The sequence below is a fragment of the Lithobates pipiens genome, unplaced genomic scaffold, assembly GCF_037356315.1.
Source record: "Lithobates pipiens isolate NorthernLeopardFrog02 unplaced genomic scaffold, aLitPip1_a1.2 Scaffold_16, whole genome shotgun sequence".
NCBI lineage: Eukaryota > Metazoa > Chordata > Amphibia > Anura > Ranidae > Lithobates > Lithobates pipiens.
In genome coordinates, this window is record NW_027507748.1 from 570,593,957 (window position 1) to 570,608,679 (window position 14,723).

General features: G+C 39.2%; 1 protein-coding gene across 5 annotated transcripts in view; it reads right to left on the reverse strand.

The window, feature by feature from the left end:
* SCN8A (sodium voltage-gated channel alpha subunit 8) overlaps positions 1 to 14,723 on the reverse strand; it is a 323,320-nt gene that overhangs the window by 44,936 nt on the left and 263,661 nt on the right. For all 5 annotated transcript variants that reach the window (XM_077483715.1, XM_077483713.1, XM_077483711.1 and 2 more), the window contains 3 exons: positions 6,993 to 7,147; positions 2,160 to 2,333; positions 238 to 360 (listed from right to left, as the gene is read on the reverse strand). In XM_077483715.1, coding sequence (XP_077339841.1) covers positions 238 to 360; positions 2,160 to 2,333; positions 6,993 to 7,147 — 452 coding nt within the window. The remainder of the gene's footprint in view (positions 1 to 237; positions 361 to 2,159; positions 2,334 to 6,992; positions 7,148 to 14,723) is intronic.

Below are 14,723 nucleotides of genomic sequence, written 5' to 3' on the forward strand. Positions count from 1 at the left end.
CAGGCCAGATGAGAACAGCGAATGTTACAATGTACTACAAATGATATGTCATTTTGGGCCAGTATTAATGTGATGAGGCAGCTGAATGCGTCTCCCTTGTTTGAGCAGAGGGTGCAGGGATAAGGAGGTCAGCAGCTGCATCATGAATTTTGAATCTCAATCCGGTTTGATCAGTTCTAGCATGCTTTAAAATGCTCCGTATGCATGCAGAAGGATCAGCTGCTTTCAGCATCTTACCCTCATCCCTTCAAATCGTGACAAGGCTCTTAGGGGTCTCAAAGCTCTTAAGGTCCTAAGGGACTTAATGGCACCTAGTTCCGAGTAGCCCAGGGCATTAGCTACAAGGCTTACTAAAGAGACCTACACAGAAACAGAAAAGCAAAGAGAGGTTCCAGACTGTTAGAGTCAAAGCCTAACACTGATTAAACAGCCTGGATTCATGGCTGGGACCTCAGCTGTCTAAATCACTTGACAGAACCGACCTGGAAGGAAACATGGTTGAAAAGGTATTAGAACGAGAAGGAGAAATACATGAAAGTGAAGCAGAACCACACAGATAGACAGTGGGGGTCTATTCAAGGTGGGGCTGACAAAATTCTTACCCTTCCCCTTCACCATCTGCTGGATACAGCTGCTTCCACTAAATGAAGCCAGACAAATTAAAAAGGTACCTGTGAGAAAGAATACAAATAAACATATACAGCACATTCCTTCAACAAATATGTCACCTGGAAACTAAAGTCATGTATTGGCGTGGCTAAGACTGTGCCATGATTGGTCTTACTCTCTGTGTCCTGGTATGTTTTTATAATTATTTAATAGACAATAGGACGGTGGTTTTCACGAAGGGTCTCAAACATGCAGCTGTCCTTGAAAAATACAATATAAATGTTAATGAGTAACCAATACATACCAAAATGCATGGGGAAGGAACAATGTAGTTAATCTGTTAAGGAGCAACATCTAATATCTTTATTGAATTTAAGTATGAAAGTAAATGTTCAGGTTAATGAAAATGTCAGCCCTTCTTCTGGCCCCTCTATGAAATAAATAGAAAGAATATTCCTAACATGCTCACATTTCACAATTGGAACTGATTTGATCTACAGCTTCATCTACGGGGTATACACATGGTATTGTGGCCCATAAATTCAGATGTTAGTGATTTATTGTTGTGGCTTGTAAGAGGCATGTTTGCATGTGGGAATAGTCCAAATTAGCACATGCAGGGGTCAGATACATAGGTAAAAAAAAACTCTAAGGTTGTGCACAAGTAGAGGTTTTCTAAATAAGTACACTAGGTTCTTTCTTATGGGCTGTATAAGTAAAGGGCAAACCCTGTAGGCTATAACAAATATAAAGTTCCCAAAGCAATTACTAAAGTAATTTATTCATGCCATGAACTTAAGTTCAGTGGTTGTAATCTTGCTTATTACATATTCCACAGTATTAATAAAGATACAAACAACTTTTGTAATTTTACTTACTTCAGAAAAGGGATTCTCGAGTGTTAAATGGTTACAGAGTATGTGAATAACAACCATTAGCTACCCTTGCTCACTTAGTTTAATCCCTTGACTGGCAATTGTGTATTACATTAAAAACTGCTGAACCATTTTTGGGAAACCACTGTCATATTTATATTGTCATAGCTTTTATATCCATATATATGTGATTCAATTTAGAATCTGGAACACCTTGTGTACCTTTTCACACACCTACAGCCTCTAGGACAGCCTTCCACCCCTTCACCTACCCTCTGTTAGAAGAGTTGCTGTCCAGATAATTTGTTGACTTACTTGTGGCTCTGCCAATAAATAACTAATCTTTAAACAGTCAAGGACCTCTTTGCAACTGAGATGCAATGAGAAATGCCTTTAATTGCTCTTGGACAGAGATCGTCATGGGAACAAGGAAGCCGGGGCCTTCTATCACCACTGGCACAATCATACTGGGCAATGCCACTAACAGCTTCCAAGCATTTAAAGCATAGGCTTCCAATGAAAGATAATAAACCATAATAGAGGACTGTAGTGTTGCGGTTAGGTGAATGGATACACAGAGGAGTGTTTCCACAACATGTTAAAGAAGGCAAGGAATATAGTAAACCTGGAAAGCCATTAATGTTAGTCTCAGTAAAAACATGAATTAATACATACATCAACAATGAGGAAGTCCAGCCAGCACCAGGCATTTGTGAAAAACTTGACAAATCCATAAGCCAACCACTTCAATAACATCTCCAAGATGAAAATATAAGTAAAAACTTTGTCCGCATACTCGAGAATCGTTCTGATGGTTTTGCGCTGTTCTATGTAGATGTCTTCAAATGCCTACCAAACAATGGAAAATTCCAATATACTTGACTGTTTATTTATTGAAAGACATTTAGATTTATAGAATAGGTGCACATGCACATGCATAAAAAGATATTCCCCCAGCACATGGCTGGTCACTCAACAGGGCCCATGCAAAAAACTGCTATGCAAGATATCAAACAAGTTGGGAGATTTTGTCAGATTTTTTTTAATCTCTGCTGATAAATAAAGCCAGAAGCAGGAAGCATCATAACATTTTCAGGAGTGTTCAGCAATGGCAGCTCATATATTCTTCTAGGCACAGGACACCCTTAGATAGGATAATATTGTTTTAAAAATGAGAACTGTTCATGTCACTAAACATAGTCTACAAGTTCACATATTTCTTTCTCATCCATTGTTGGGGCATTCTTAGACTGTCAACTTCAGGGAAAATGGACACTGGCAACAAAAAACCATTGTCCAGTGCGAAATCTCAGAAGTTCCTGGAGTTATTGCTCCAGAGCTGAGGCAATGTTTCAGTCCCCATCTCTGCAACTCATTGTTGTGAGAAACTAGCAAGCTTATGTTGTGTTTTGGGCTTCCTCTGTTTAGGTACTGAGACTACTTATGTGGTATTGGCTACATGAGCAACTGTAGCTGACTGGCAATTTTAGTGGAGTAAAAATTATCCTTTTTCTTTATATCCTTACTTATGCTGTATGTACCTTGCCAGTTGGCCACATATAAACTCTCGTCTTTATTTTTGCTGTGGTTATACAAGGGGAACTTTTATGCCGCGTACACACGATTGGATTTACCGACGGGAAATGTTGGATGTGAGCTTGTTGGCGGTATGTATGCTCCATCGGACATTTGTTGTCAAACTGTCCAATCGTGTGTACACAAGTCCGTCGCACAAAAGTCCACGAATGCTTGGAATCAAGTACGAGCCGGAAGCACTCGGTCTTGTAAAACTAGCGTTCGTAATTGTTGGCTGACATTTGTGTAAAAGTGTGTATGCAAGTCAAGTTGGAGCCAACACCCTTCGAACAAAAATCCACGGTTTTGTTGTTGGAAAGTCGAATCGTGTGTACAGGGCATTACAATTTTATGTCTTCCCTCGTTCTTTTCAGCTGCACTTAATGAAGCAGCTCTAATGCAGCAGGGAGCGTACTAGTGCATTTGGGAGTGTGCCCAAACTCTATGCTTGCTTTCTTAGTAAGAAAAATAAGATACATCTGGAGAATGACTGAAATCAGCTGTGATAAGCAGTACATTTGCTTCACACTTGATGCATGTTCCATCACAACAGACCACATTCATAGTGTACTCTGTGCTAATACAGGCTGAATAAAATATCACAGTTAAATTGCACTTGGTGAGTTTAGTTTTTGAGTAAATCTCTCCTGGTTCATTTACAGCAGCTGTAGTGAAGTTTTGTGGGTAGTTGTTCCAATGCCCTGACACAGTTGTTAACAGTGCAACTCTTCATCACTATTACAAACCAGTGGATTCCCTTCCAGCATTTCACTGTGGATGCTATGAATTTTTAGTGAGCATGGTATGGTACTGGCAAAAGCCCTGTTACAATCCTCCTCATTGCCTTTGGTATTGTAGTAAATCTGGTCAGTTGGGGGATTCATTTCAGTCTTAATCCATAGTTTGTTTTGTTTGGCCCTCACTGCAATCTCTGGTGAACAGAAATAGGACTATATGCCCTTTCTAAAGAAAGGATCATTTATACAAATTTTGGTCTACAAAAATTACGCTCAGATTCAAAAAATGTGTTTTCTCCTTATTGCAGCGGTCAGTTTTACCCTTTAAATTATCACTGACTTATGTGGGCATCAAAGACATGTACCTGCTGCATGTTCTTTTCTTTCCAGCAAATCCATATTTCTCACCTTTTGCTGTGGTGCTCTTTACTACCAGTTCTTGGTCCTGGGCACCATGTTGATGTTGGGGACTTTGTCATTGGAGGAGGTTCATCTCCCGATTAGTATCTTGGAACTTAGAGTGATTTGGCTGTCCATGTATCCTGCTGGAAGGTCATCTGATCTGGATCCAGTGGACAACACTGTGGTCATCACATACATCAACCAGCATGGAGGAAATTTTACTTTGGCAGCACAAGTAGTTCAGACTCCGTTTGGGTAGAACTTCCTGTTCCTGATTTTTCAGCCCCAGTTTAGAAAATTGTCAGGCAGACTTCCTCAGTCTGCACCTGGGGTAGTGGTCACTACATAGGAGATGTTCCAGATGTTTTGCAAGTGGGGGACTCTAAATGGGGACTTTCTGTCCCCCAGGTTCAAGAACAAACTTGACAAGTTTTTCTCTAGGTATAGGGATCCCCTAAAGGAAGCAGTGCTGTCTGAATTGACGGACTTATCCTGCATTCTGCAAGACATTTTTTCTGGCTTTGACGTTAAGGCCTGTGACTTCCTTTTTTTTTCTTAAGCTAGTTCTGCATTTCACCTCAACCTTTCTTCCAAGGTGTCTCCTGTCCCGCTATCTGACTGCAGTTCACAATTAAGAAAATCTTAGGATGTGTTCCAAGCTGTGAGAATCTCTTAGCCTATGCGTCTTCAGGAAACCTTATTCCTTTCATATTCTGGATGGCTCCCGTAAGGGTGCACCAGCTTCTCATTCCAGCAATTATAGGTGACTCAGGCACTTATTATTTAAGGCTGGGTTCACACTTATGCAAATTGAATGTAGTTTCACTGCATCCACTTCGCATGACAGCAGACTGTGACCAGCTCTCAATGGAGATGGTTCACAATCTCCGGGGTGGCTGCAGAGAGGATTGCACAAAGGGTCCTGTGCACCTTTGGCTCCATTTCAGGTCTGAATCCAGGCAAAAATTCATCCCTAAAACAGAGAGCAAGGACGCGCTGGACCCCTGCAGTGAGCCACATCCAAATTCAGTGTGAATCCAGCCTTGAGGATTGGGTTCCATCCTTTCCTTTCAAGGTACATTTTTCTAGATCTCTGAATGCTTATTGTGGTTTTTGGCATCAAGCTACTTTTTTCCAGTTTGCATAGCTACCCCTTGATCTTCTGTTATCAGTTTTTTTAAGTTCCACCAGGTGGATATTCAGACCTCATTTGATTCCAGCTTCAAGAGGTCCTTCAGTTGGCTCTTCAAGCTGCAGACAGTCCCAAGTTACTGCTGTTTTTATCTTGGGACTGCTAATCTTTTTTTCTATTTTGTACTACTTTTCTTCAAAACTGAGGCATGATGGTTGTGGATATCCAGTGCCAACCAACTTTTTTTTTGTTGCCAGTGTCCATTTCTCCAGTAGGCATTAGTATAACCCATATGATTTAAGAATTCTTGTGTCTCTCAATAGAATAAAAGGATCACAGGCCTAGTATGACAAATCCTATTTTTCCATGAAAAGACACTTATGGCCATTTGTAACAAGAAAAGCTGGAATTTGCTGCTTTGTTTTATTTTTTCAGACTTAGCCTTGCTAAAACACCAAAGCATATACCTATCACCTATCATATACCTAAACCAGTTATGTTATAAATGAATTAAAAAACCTGTCCATATATGCACATCAATGGTAAATAAATTATATGTTGGATTAAGATGAAAAATAGTGGGGGACATTTATCAAGTAAATTAGCAATACATTTAGTCACAAATCAGGCTGTGTTTCCTTCAGCAAAGTCTTCAGCAGCCAAAGGAGGAATTTATGACTTGTAATAAATCTGTCTCACAATGCATCTCACTGCTTCTCTTTAGACTGTTTAGGGTTGCTTTGCCATGTGACAGGATTGATAAATGTCACTCAGTATTTTTTACTACCAAAGTTCTTCATCAGCATTAGCTAGCACAATGTTATGGAGTAGATAAACAAGGCTAGGCAGTTTTTTACGCATGCACTGTATATGTTCAACTTCATAGAAATACAAAAAAATACAACACATGCAACAATATGCTCTCTAGCACTACAGCCTCTTGCATATAAGTGTATACAAGAAAAACACTTTTTTTTTTTTGGTCAAGCATCCAATCATAATCTTTCTTTGTTTTCATAGCAGTTTAGGATAAAGAAAAGGAAGAAGCTGGTTGGTCATCATTTATAACAAGAACTTCATTTAAAGGGCTAATTCAACATTTGCACAAAAAACCCTATGCATTACAGCTTCCTTAGTACATTAATATGCAGTCCTCTGTTTTGTGAAATAATGATTCTTTTTCAAGTTGCTTCCACTGGGCTCTCATCTCTGTCCTTCCGAGATACCAGGATGTACCGACTGTATGATGCATAGCCCCCAGGGCTTCATTCATGATCCATCTATGCACAGTCCACTCTCTCACACAGCAGCTAAACTCAGCATTCTTCGAGAGTGAAAGGGGGCAGACTACTTATGCATGATTAGGGAACAAAGCAAAGTTCTTGTTCATGACATGCTGGGGCCACATATCCAATAATCGGTACATCTTGCCATCTATGTAGGACAGAGAGAAGAGCCCAATGGAAAACACAGTTTGAAAAAGCATTATTACAAAACTGCGGATTGTGCATTAATTTACATAGGAAACTGTTATGTATATGGTTTTTTTTTTGTGTCATTAAAGGTGAACTAACCGTTTAAACCCGTTAATACACAAGACCCTTTAGTTTCTTCATGTTTTTCTAAAAGTAGGAAAAGGGTATAATTGAGATGAATACTTGCCAGAGCACCAGAGCTTAATAAAATCATGAAGATGATAAAGGTTTCAAACCAGTTATGCTCCACTATTAGAAAACAGGTTTTCCGAAGGGTCCACCATGACTTTCCAATCCCCTCTTCTACGCTAACTTGACAACACTTGTAACGTGCCACACAACCTGTATAGAATACAAATTGCTAGTCTTACCCAAGGAAAAATTCACACATAAGAGGAAGCACAAGTACAAGCTTTAAATGAAAAAAACATACATTTTTGTTTCCAATCTCTCTCTGAAGTATATATTTGTATATACAGTATCTCATAAAAGTGAGTACACCCCTCACATTTTTGTAACTATTTTATTATATCTAATCTGAAGAATTGACACTTTGCTACAATGTAAAGTAGTGAGTGTACAGCTTGTATAGAATTGTAAATTTGCTGTCCCCTCAAAATAACTCAACACAGCTACAGTATTAATGTCTAAACCCTGGCAACAAAAGTGAGTACACCCGTAAGTGAAAATGTCCAAATTGGGCCAAAAGTGTCAAAATTTTGTGTGGCCACCATTATTTTCCAGCACTGCCTTAGCCCTCTTGGGCATGGAGTTTACCAGAGCTTCACAGGTTGGCACTAGAGTCCTCTTCCACTCCTCCATGACGACTTCATGGAGTTGGTGGATGTTAGAGTCCTTGTGCTCCTCCATCTTCTGTTTGAAGATGTCCCAAAGATGCTCAATAGGGTTTAGGTCTGGAGACACGCTTGGCCAGTCCATGGTAGTAGTCATCTTGGAGGTGTGTTTGGGGTCGTTATGTTGGAATACTGCCCTGTGGCCCAGTCTCCAAAGGGCGGGGATCATGCTCCGTTTCATTATGTCACAGTACATGTTGGAATTCATAGTTCCCTCAATGAACAGTAGCTCCCCACTGCTGGCAGCACTTATGCAGCCCCAGACCATGAGACTGACACCACCATTCTTGACTATAGGCAAGACACACTTGTCTATGTTCTCCTCACCTGGTTGCTGCCACATACGCTTGACACCATCGGAACCAAATACGATTATCCTGGTCTCATCAGACCACAGGACATGGTTTCAGTAATCCATGTCCTTAGTCTGCTTGTCTTCAGTAAACTGTTTGCGGGCTTTCTTGTGCATCATCTTTAGAAGAGGCTTCCTTCTGGGATGACAGCCATGCAGACCAATTTGATGCAGTGTGCGGCGTCTGAACACTGACATGCTGACCCCCCACCCCTTCAACCTTTGCAGCAATGCTGGCAACACTCATAAGTCTATTTCCCAAAGAAAACTTCTGGATAGGACGCTGAGCATGTGCACTCAGATTCTTTGGTTGATCATGGTGAGGCCTGTTCTAAGTGGAACCTGTCCTGATAAACCACTATATGATCTTGGCCACCAAGCTGCAGCTCAGTTTCAGGGTCTTGGCAATCTTCATATAGCCTAGGCCATCTTTATGTGAAGTAACAATTCTTTTTTTTCAGATCCTAAACGAGTTCTTTGCCATGAGGTGCAATGTTGAACTTCCAGGGACCAGTATAAGAGAGTGAAAGTGATAACACCAAATTTAACACATCTGCTCCCCTTGTAACACTAGCGGGTCACTTGACACCGGGGAGGGAAAATGGCTAACTGAACTCAATTTGGACATTTTCACTTGGGGTCTACTCACTTTTGTTGCCAGTGGTTTAGACATTAATGGCTGTGTGTTGAGTTATTCTAAAGGGACAGCAAATTTAACCGGTTATACAAGCTGTACACTCACTACTTTGCATTGTAGCAAAGTGTAATTTCTTCAGTGTTGTCACATGATATAATAAAATATTTACAAAAATGTGAGGGGTGGACTCACTTTTGTGAGATACTGTATGTCCCTGTGAGGCTTTGCACTATGGTTTCCTGTATGTAGAAACATATGAACATTAAAGTATTTATACATACGTTACTTAACAAGCAGTAATACAACTTTTAAACAAGCTATCACTGACCTATATACCTGCTTGTACTGTAAAGTAATTCATTCTCAAAATTTCCTAAGAATTATCAAAGACTCTATAGTAGGATTCAGTTGATTTTTAACAGCTTAGAAACAATTGCTTTGTGCTTACATTAGAGATTGGGAGGCTGCCATTACCTGTTCTCCTTGGAAAATAGCTACAGAGGATTGCAGGCTTTTTTTAACATATAGGTATAGGCCAAACTTTTTTTTGTTTTGGATAGAGTGGAGAGGGATTAGAACACCTGTCAGGTTTTTATTGCTGTCTGTGTCCCTGTTAGGGCTCATGCATACTACAGCTCAAAGAAGCCCAAAGAAGCTGCTCCAACAGGCTTCTGAGCTTTTTTGAGCTCTCACATTTTTTTGCCTGGAAACTCCCCTCCATGTTAGCCAATGTGTCTATGCACACTATAGCTTTTTCAGGAGTTTACAGGAAAATGCTCTTACAGGCAGAAACCCCCCCCCCACCAAACTCACATTTTTAAAAGGAGCTTTCAAGCAGAAAGACACCGAAATGTCTGTGGAAAAAAAAAATCTCAAAAAAGCCCAAAGAAACTCTATAAAACAAAAGCACCAGCTTCTTCAAGCTTTTAGGCAGAGAAATAAGAGCTCAAATGCCTGTAGAAGCAGCTTTTTGTTTTGAGTTGCAGTGTGCATGAGCCCTTATAGAAATTCACCCTCTCTGCATGTCGAAATCTGATTAGTATATAAATTCCAGCACTCAAATGTCCATAAAAATCTTCCTTTATTCTACAACAATCATAAGCTCTCACCAGATTCTCATGACCCTACAGATATAAGCCGCTCATATAAAGATCAGAAAACAACTCTAGGTGTTTTATGCCGAGTACACACGGCCGAACTTTTCGCCGTCGGACTAAACTCCGAAGGACTTTTCGACGGAGTTCCGCCGAAATGGACTTGTCTACACACAATCACACCAAAGTCCACCGGATTCGACCGTGATGATGTACGACCGGACTAGAATAAGGAAATTCATAGCCAGTAGCCAATAGCTGCCCTAGCGTTGGTTTTCGTCTGTCGGACTAGCATACAGACAGATGGATTTTTCAACCGGACTCGAGTCCGTTGGAAAGATTTGAAACATGTTCTAAATCTAAAGTCCTTCTGATTTTTTGATAGCAAAGGTCAGATGAAGCCCACACATGGTCGAATTGTAGGACGAATTTATTCCATCGGACCTTTGCTGTCGGAAAGTCTGGCTGTGTATACACGGCATTAGATTCCACCTTCTGATGTGTGCTTCTCAGCTTTCCTTGCACCATTCCAAAAAGTGTAACAGAGAAAAAAAATATATATTGTAATATGCCACACCATACACTCAATATATTAAATCATAAATGTGCTTACATTAAATCATGAACCAAAATATGAATCTGATCACCACTTTCTTCCCAGTGTAACACACCGTGAAAAAAAAAAAAGAGAAAAAACTACTATAGTGCCATAAGTTTATTAAACATATAATATTACAATTATGGTTGTGCTCACACATAAAAGTGATCCAAAAAGATCCAATCTCCCCAGTGCTCACTCTCTCCCCTGTGCCAAAACACTCCTTTCAGGGCTCATTTATAGACCATTTCCAACACCAACTCCTTCTACCACTTCTCCTTATAGTAGCGAAGGTCACTCAGAAATGCATAATGTTGGCATAAAGTTAAAAGAAGGCAAAAGACCATAGTTAAGCAAAATGTAACTAATTTGCATTTATATTGAGTAAAAAATCTGCTCACGATCAACAAACTAAGAAGCACATGTATATATCTGCATCCAAGATAGCGGGTCAGGGACTTGTGATTCCATACATGATTCCATACATGCATCTGACAACACTTCTGATGTATTTCATCACTTGACTTTATCAAAGGATCCTTTGATAAAGTCGAGTCACGAAACTCATCATGAGGTGACGTCAGATGAATATCCGGAACCAGAAGTCCCTGATCCGCGCTTCTTATGTCGTTGAATGTAAGCAGCAATGCAATTTAGTTACATTTTGCTTAACTATAGTATTTAAATAAAAAAACAGTGCTGCACTACTAATTACAATAAATAAATACAGTGCTCCTCAAATGGTCAATGAAGACATGCACTATCCAAATTATTCTAGTCCATGAACAAGTGATATATGAATAAAGTGGCCATGTGACAATTAAGGAAAACGATCCACCATTCTTGTGTAAATAAATCCAAAAAGTGCTTGTGCTGTCCTCCGCCTGTGTTGTAAGCTGCTCACCTCACATTTTGACCCGTTTCACCAGCGGGTCAAACACAGCAGTTCCCCTCTGGGGATATCATAAGAGACTGGCATGATTCTGCCACTGGTAGTCCTCTATTTCTTATACATCCTCTGTCTGGTTCTTAAATCCTCGATGTATATAACAATCAGTAAACACAGAAAAAAATGGCAAAATCTAGTGCTCTCTGTATAATTTTATATTGTATTATTTTATACGGAGCGCTGATCGTTAGATACATTAAGGGTTTGAGAACCAGAGAGAGAATGCATAAGAAATAGAGGACTGCCAGTGCCAGCATCACCCCAGTCTCTTATGCTGCTGTGTTTGACCCACTGGTGAAACAAGACTGGTGGATCGTTTTTCTTAATTGTCACTTTATTCATATATCACTTGTTCATGGACTGGAAAGTTTGGACAGTTCACGTCTTCGTTGATCATTTGAGGAGCATTGTATTTATTGTAATTAGTAGTGCAGCACTTCTTTTTTATTTATTTTTTCTTTTGAGTGGAGTGAAAACACTGAGTGATAGCAGCTACTTTTGATTTAATTTGTTTCACATTCACCATTATGTATATTTGTTTGTTTAGTTTTTATCCACTTAGGATTGTGCTGATTGATTTTGCAATTTATAACTATAGTATTTGCCTTCTTTTAGTTTGTTTAGCACCCAGAAATGGAACTTCCGCTGATTCTGGTTCCTCCCCCCAACCAGTGTCACATTTGGCACCTTTCAGGGGGAGGGGGTGCAGATACCTGTCTAATTGCATTTGTTCCCACTTTCGGCGAAAGAGCGCAGCAGAGTCCACATTGAACTACCCCATGTCCGTCCCCTCCTCTGCCCCCCCCCCCCCCGCTGTCTTCTGGGAGGCACACAGGTACTGTGGGATGGGCTGAAAATATTTGCCAATCTGTGGGAGATTATGCAATTAGAAAAAGGAAAAACGTATATAAAGTGTATATGGCCCGAGGATAAACAGTGATACGGTTCAGTAAGCTCACTTCTGCATTTGATATAGGATACACTGGGAAGAAAGTGTATAGTTATAAGATTCACATTTTGGTTTATGATTTAATGTAAGCACATTTATGATTTAATATATTGTGTGTATGGTGTGACATACTGCACTGTATAGTTTTTTTTCCTCCTTGTTACACTTTTTGGAGTTGGAAAAAGGATCACCCCCTTATGTCAATATTTTGTTGAACCGCTTTTTTCCTTAATTACAGCCTTTAGTCTGTTGGGATTTGTGTCTACTAACTTTGCACATCTAGACTTTGCAATATTTGCCCACTCTCCTTTGCAGAACTGCTAAAGTTCCATTAAATTTGATGATGGCCATTTGAGTCATTATCATGTTGGAAGGTAAACCTTCCAATTAACTTCCTGGCAGATGGAAACAGATTTACCTCAAGAATTTGATAGTATTTTGCCCCATCCATTTTTCTTCTATCCTGACAAGAAGTCAGTATAGAAGAGTCCCTGCTGCAGAGAAACACCCCTATAACAGTATACTACCACCTCCATGCTTTACTGTAGAAATGGTGTTATTTGGATTGGGAGCTGTTTTGGATGACCCGAAGCACACAGCAAAAATGACCACACAGTGGTTAAAGGAGAAAAAGGTCAATGTCCTTGCATGGCCTAGTCAGAGCCCAGACTTAAACCCCATCGAAAATCTGTGGAATGACTTGAAGACTGCAGTCCACAAACGGTCACCATCAAATTGATCTGAACTTGAGCAGTTCTGCAAAGAATGGTGGGCAAATATTGCAAAGTCTAGATGTACAAAGTTAGTTAGAGACATATCCCAACAGAATAAAAGCTGTAAATAAAGCAAAAGGTGGTTCAACAAAATACTGACATAATGGGGTGATTATTTTTCCAACTTAGTGATTCTGTTTTTTTTATTTATTTTATTTTGTTCTGACATGTTGGTGTTATATCTTTCACTTGGATGTTATACGTTGCACTAGTGAATAAAGCTGGATAAAACAAAAACTGCATATGTCTTCATTTCTGGTTGCAAAGCGCCAAAATTTGATTATTTTAATGAGGGGTGATTATTTTCTATACCAACTGTATATCTGTAAGGCCATGGAAATCTAGTGAGAGATTATAACTGCTGTGGAAAAAAGGAAGAAAGTTGTACATTGAAGGAAGCACTTTCGGTTTTCATCAGTATAGACTTTTTATGGACATTTGAGTGCTGGAATTTATATACTTATCAATAGAATATCCATCCAGGGAGACAAGGATTTCTAGGTGCTTGGCCCACATATATTATTGTAGGGTTACACCTAAGTGCTAGATTGTGTTATAACCAAAGATGAACATGAAATAAAATCCCAAATTTTGGATTGCCACCAGATCAGGAATAGGGGGAATCTTCCAATTGGGATACTAGTTCTAGAGCCAACCAGGGATTTCCTCTCATTTCCTTTTTTGGCTATCTACTTATCTTCAAAAGAGGCTCGGGAGGGACATACTGTAAGTATTGTCTAAAACATTTGCTTATAGTTTGTAATGAAAGTGCATTAGAGAATGCTACATAGTCAAATTTTTTTCTTCCATGCCTATTACTCTTAAAATGATAAAAACCCTATAAACAGTAACGCTGACCTAGGCTTTCAATACAGGGGCATTTTGTATCCTCAGAGTATAAAATCAGTAGTTGATTCAGTGGGTGTCAAAAAACCCTTACAAAGTGTGGTCCAATTTTCTCCCACAGGGATAAAAATTCCTTCCTATCCCCAAAAGCAAGTGAATAACTAACTGAATCAACATTTTACATGATTACTTTTCCTGAATGTTATTAGTTAATATACTGTTATACTATAATATATACTATATTATAATATAATATATTATAATATATACTGTTATTAATATTCATAAATGGGGAAAAAGGGTATGAACTTGCTTGTTGGCAAGTATCAATAATAGCTCACAAATGTGCTCATGTTTTTTCACAGTAGGGGTTCTGATTTTACATGAATGTTTTGTTTTCACTAGTTTAGGTATAACTAGTGCTAACTGGCATTTTTTAAGAGTTTGTGTGTCATTACATTAAAGACAAAAGAGTCTGCCCTTACATTTTTATTTCTTTATATGTTAAAGTGGCACATAACGCTTTGAATTATTTAAGGACTGAAGTTATAAAAAAATATAGGAATGAGGCAACATGATTTTTTTTTTTAAATTAAGGGGCACCCTTGCTGTTAAAGTGGTATTAAACTCTAAAGCAAACACTTATTATATTGCAACTTATCACTTCTTAGATGTGGTGGCTGCATCTTTTATTTTTACCTGGTGATCAGGTCAGTAATTCTGTTGTTTTTCAACAGAACAAGCTGTCAGATGTAGCAGTTGGAGGGTTGAGACAAACCATTTAAAATGGTTGTAAACCTTTACATATACCAACTGAAGTGACTAGCCTCAGGTAAAACACAGAGATTAAACAAATACTCCTAATA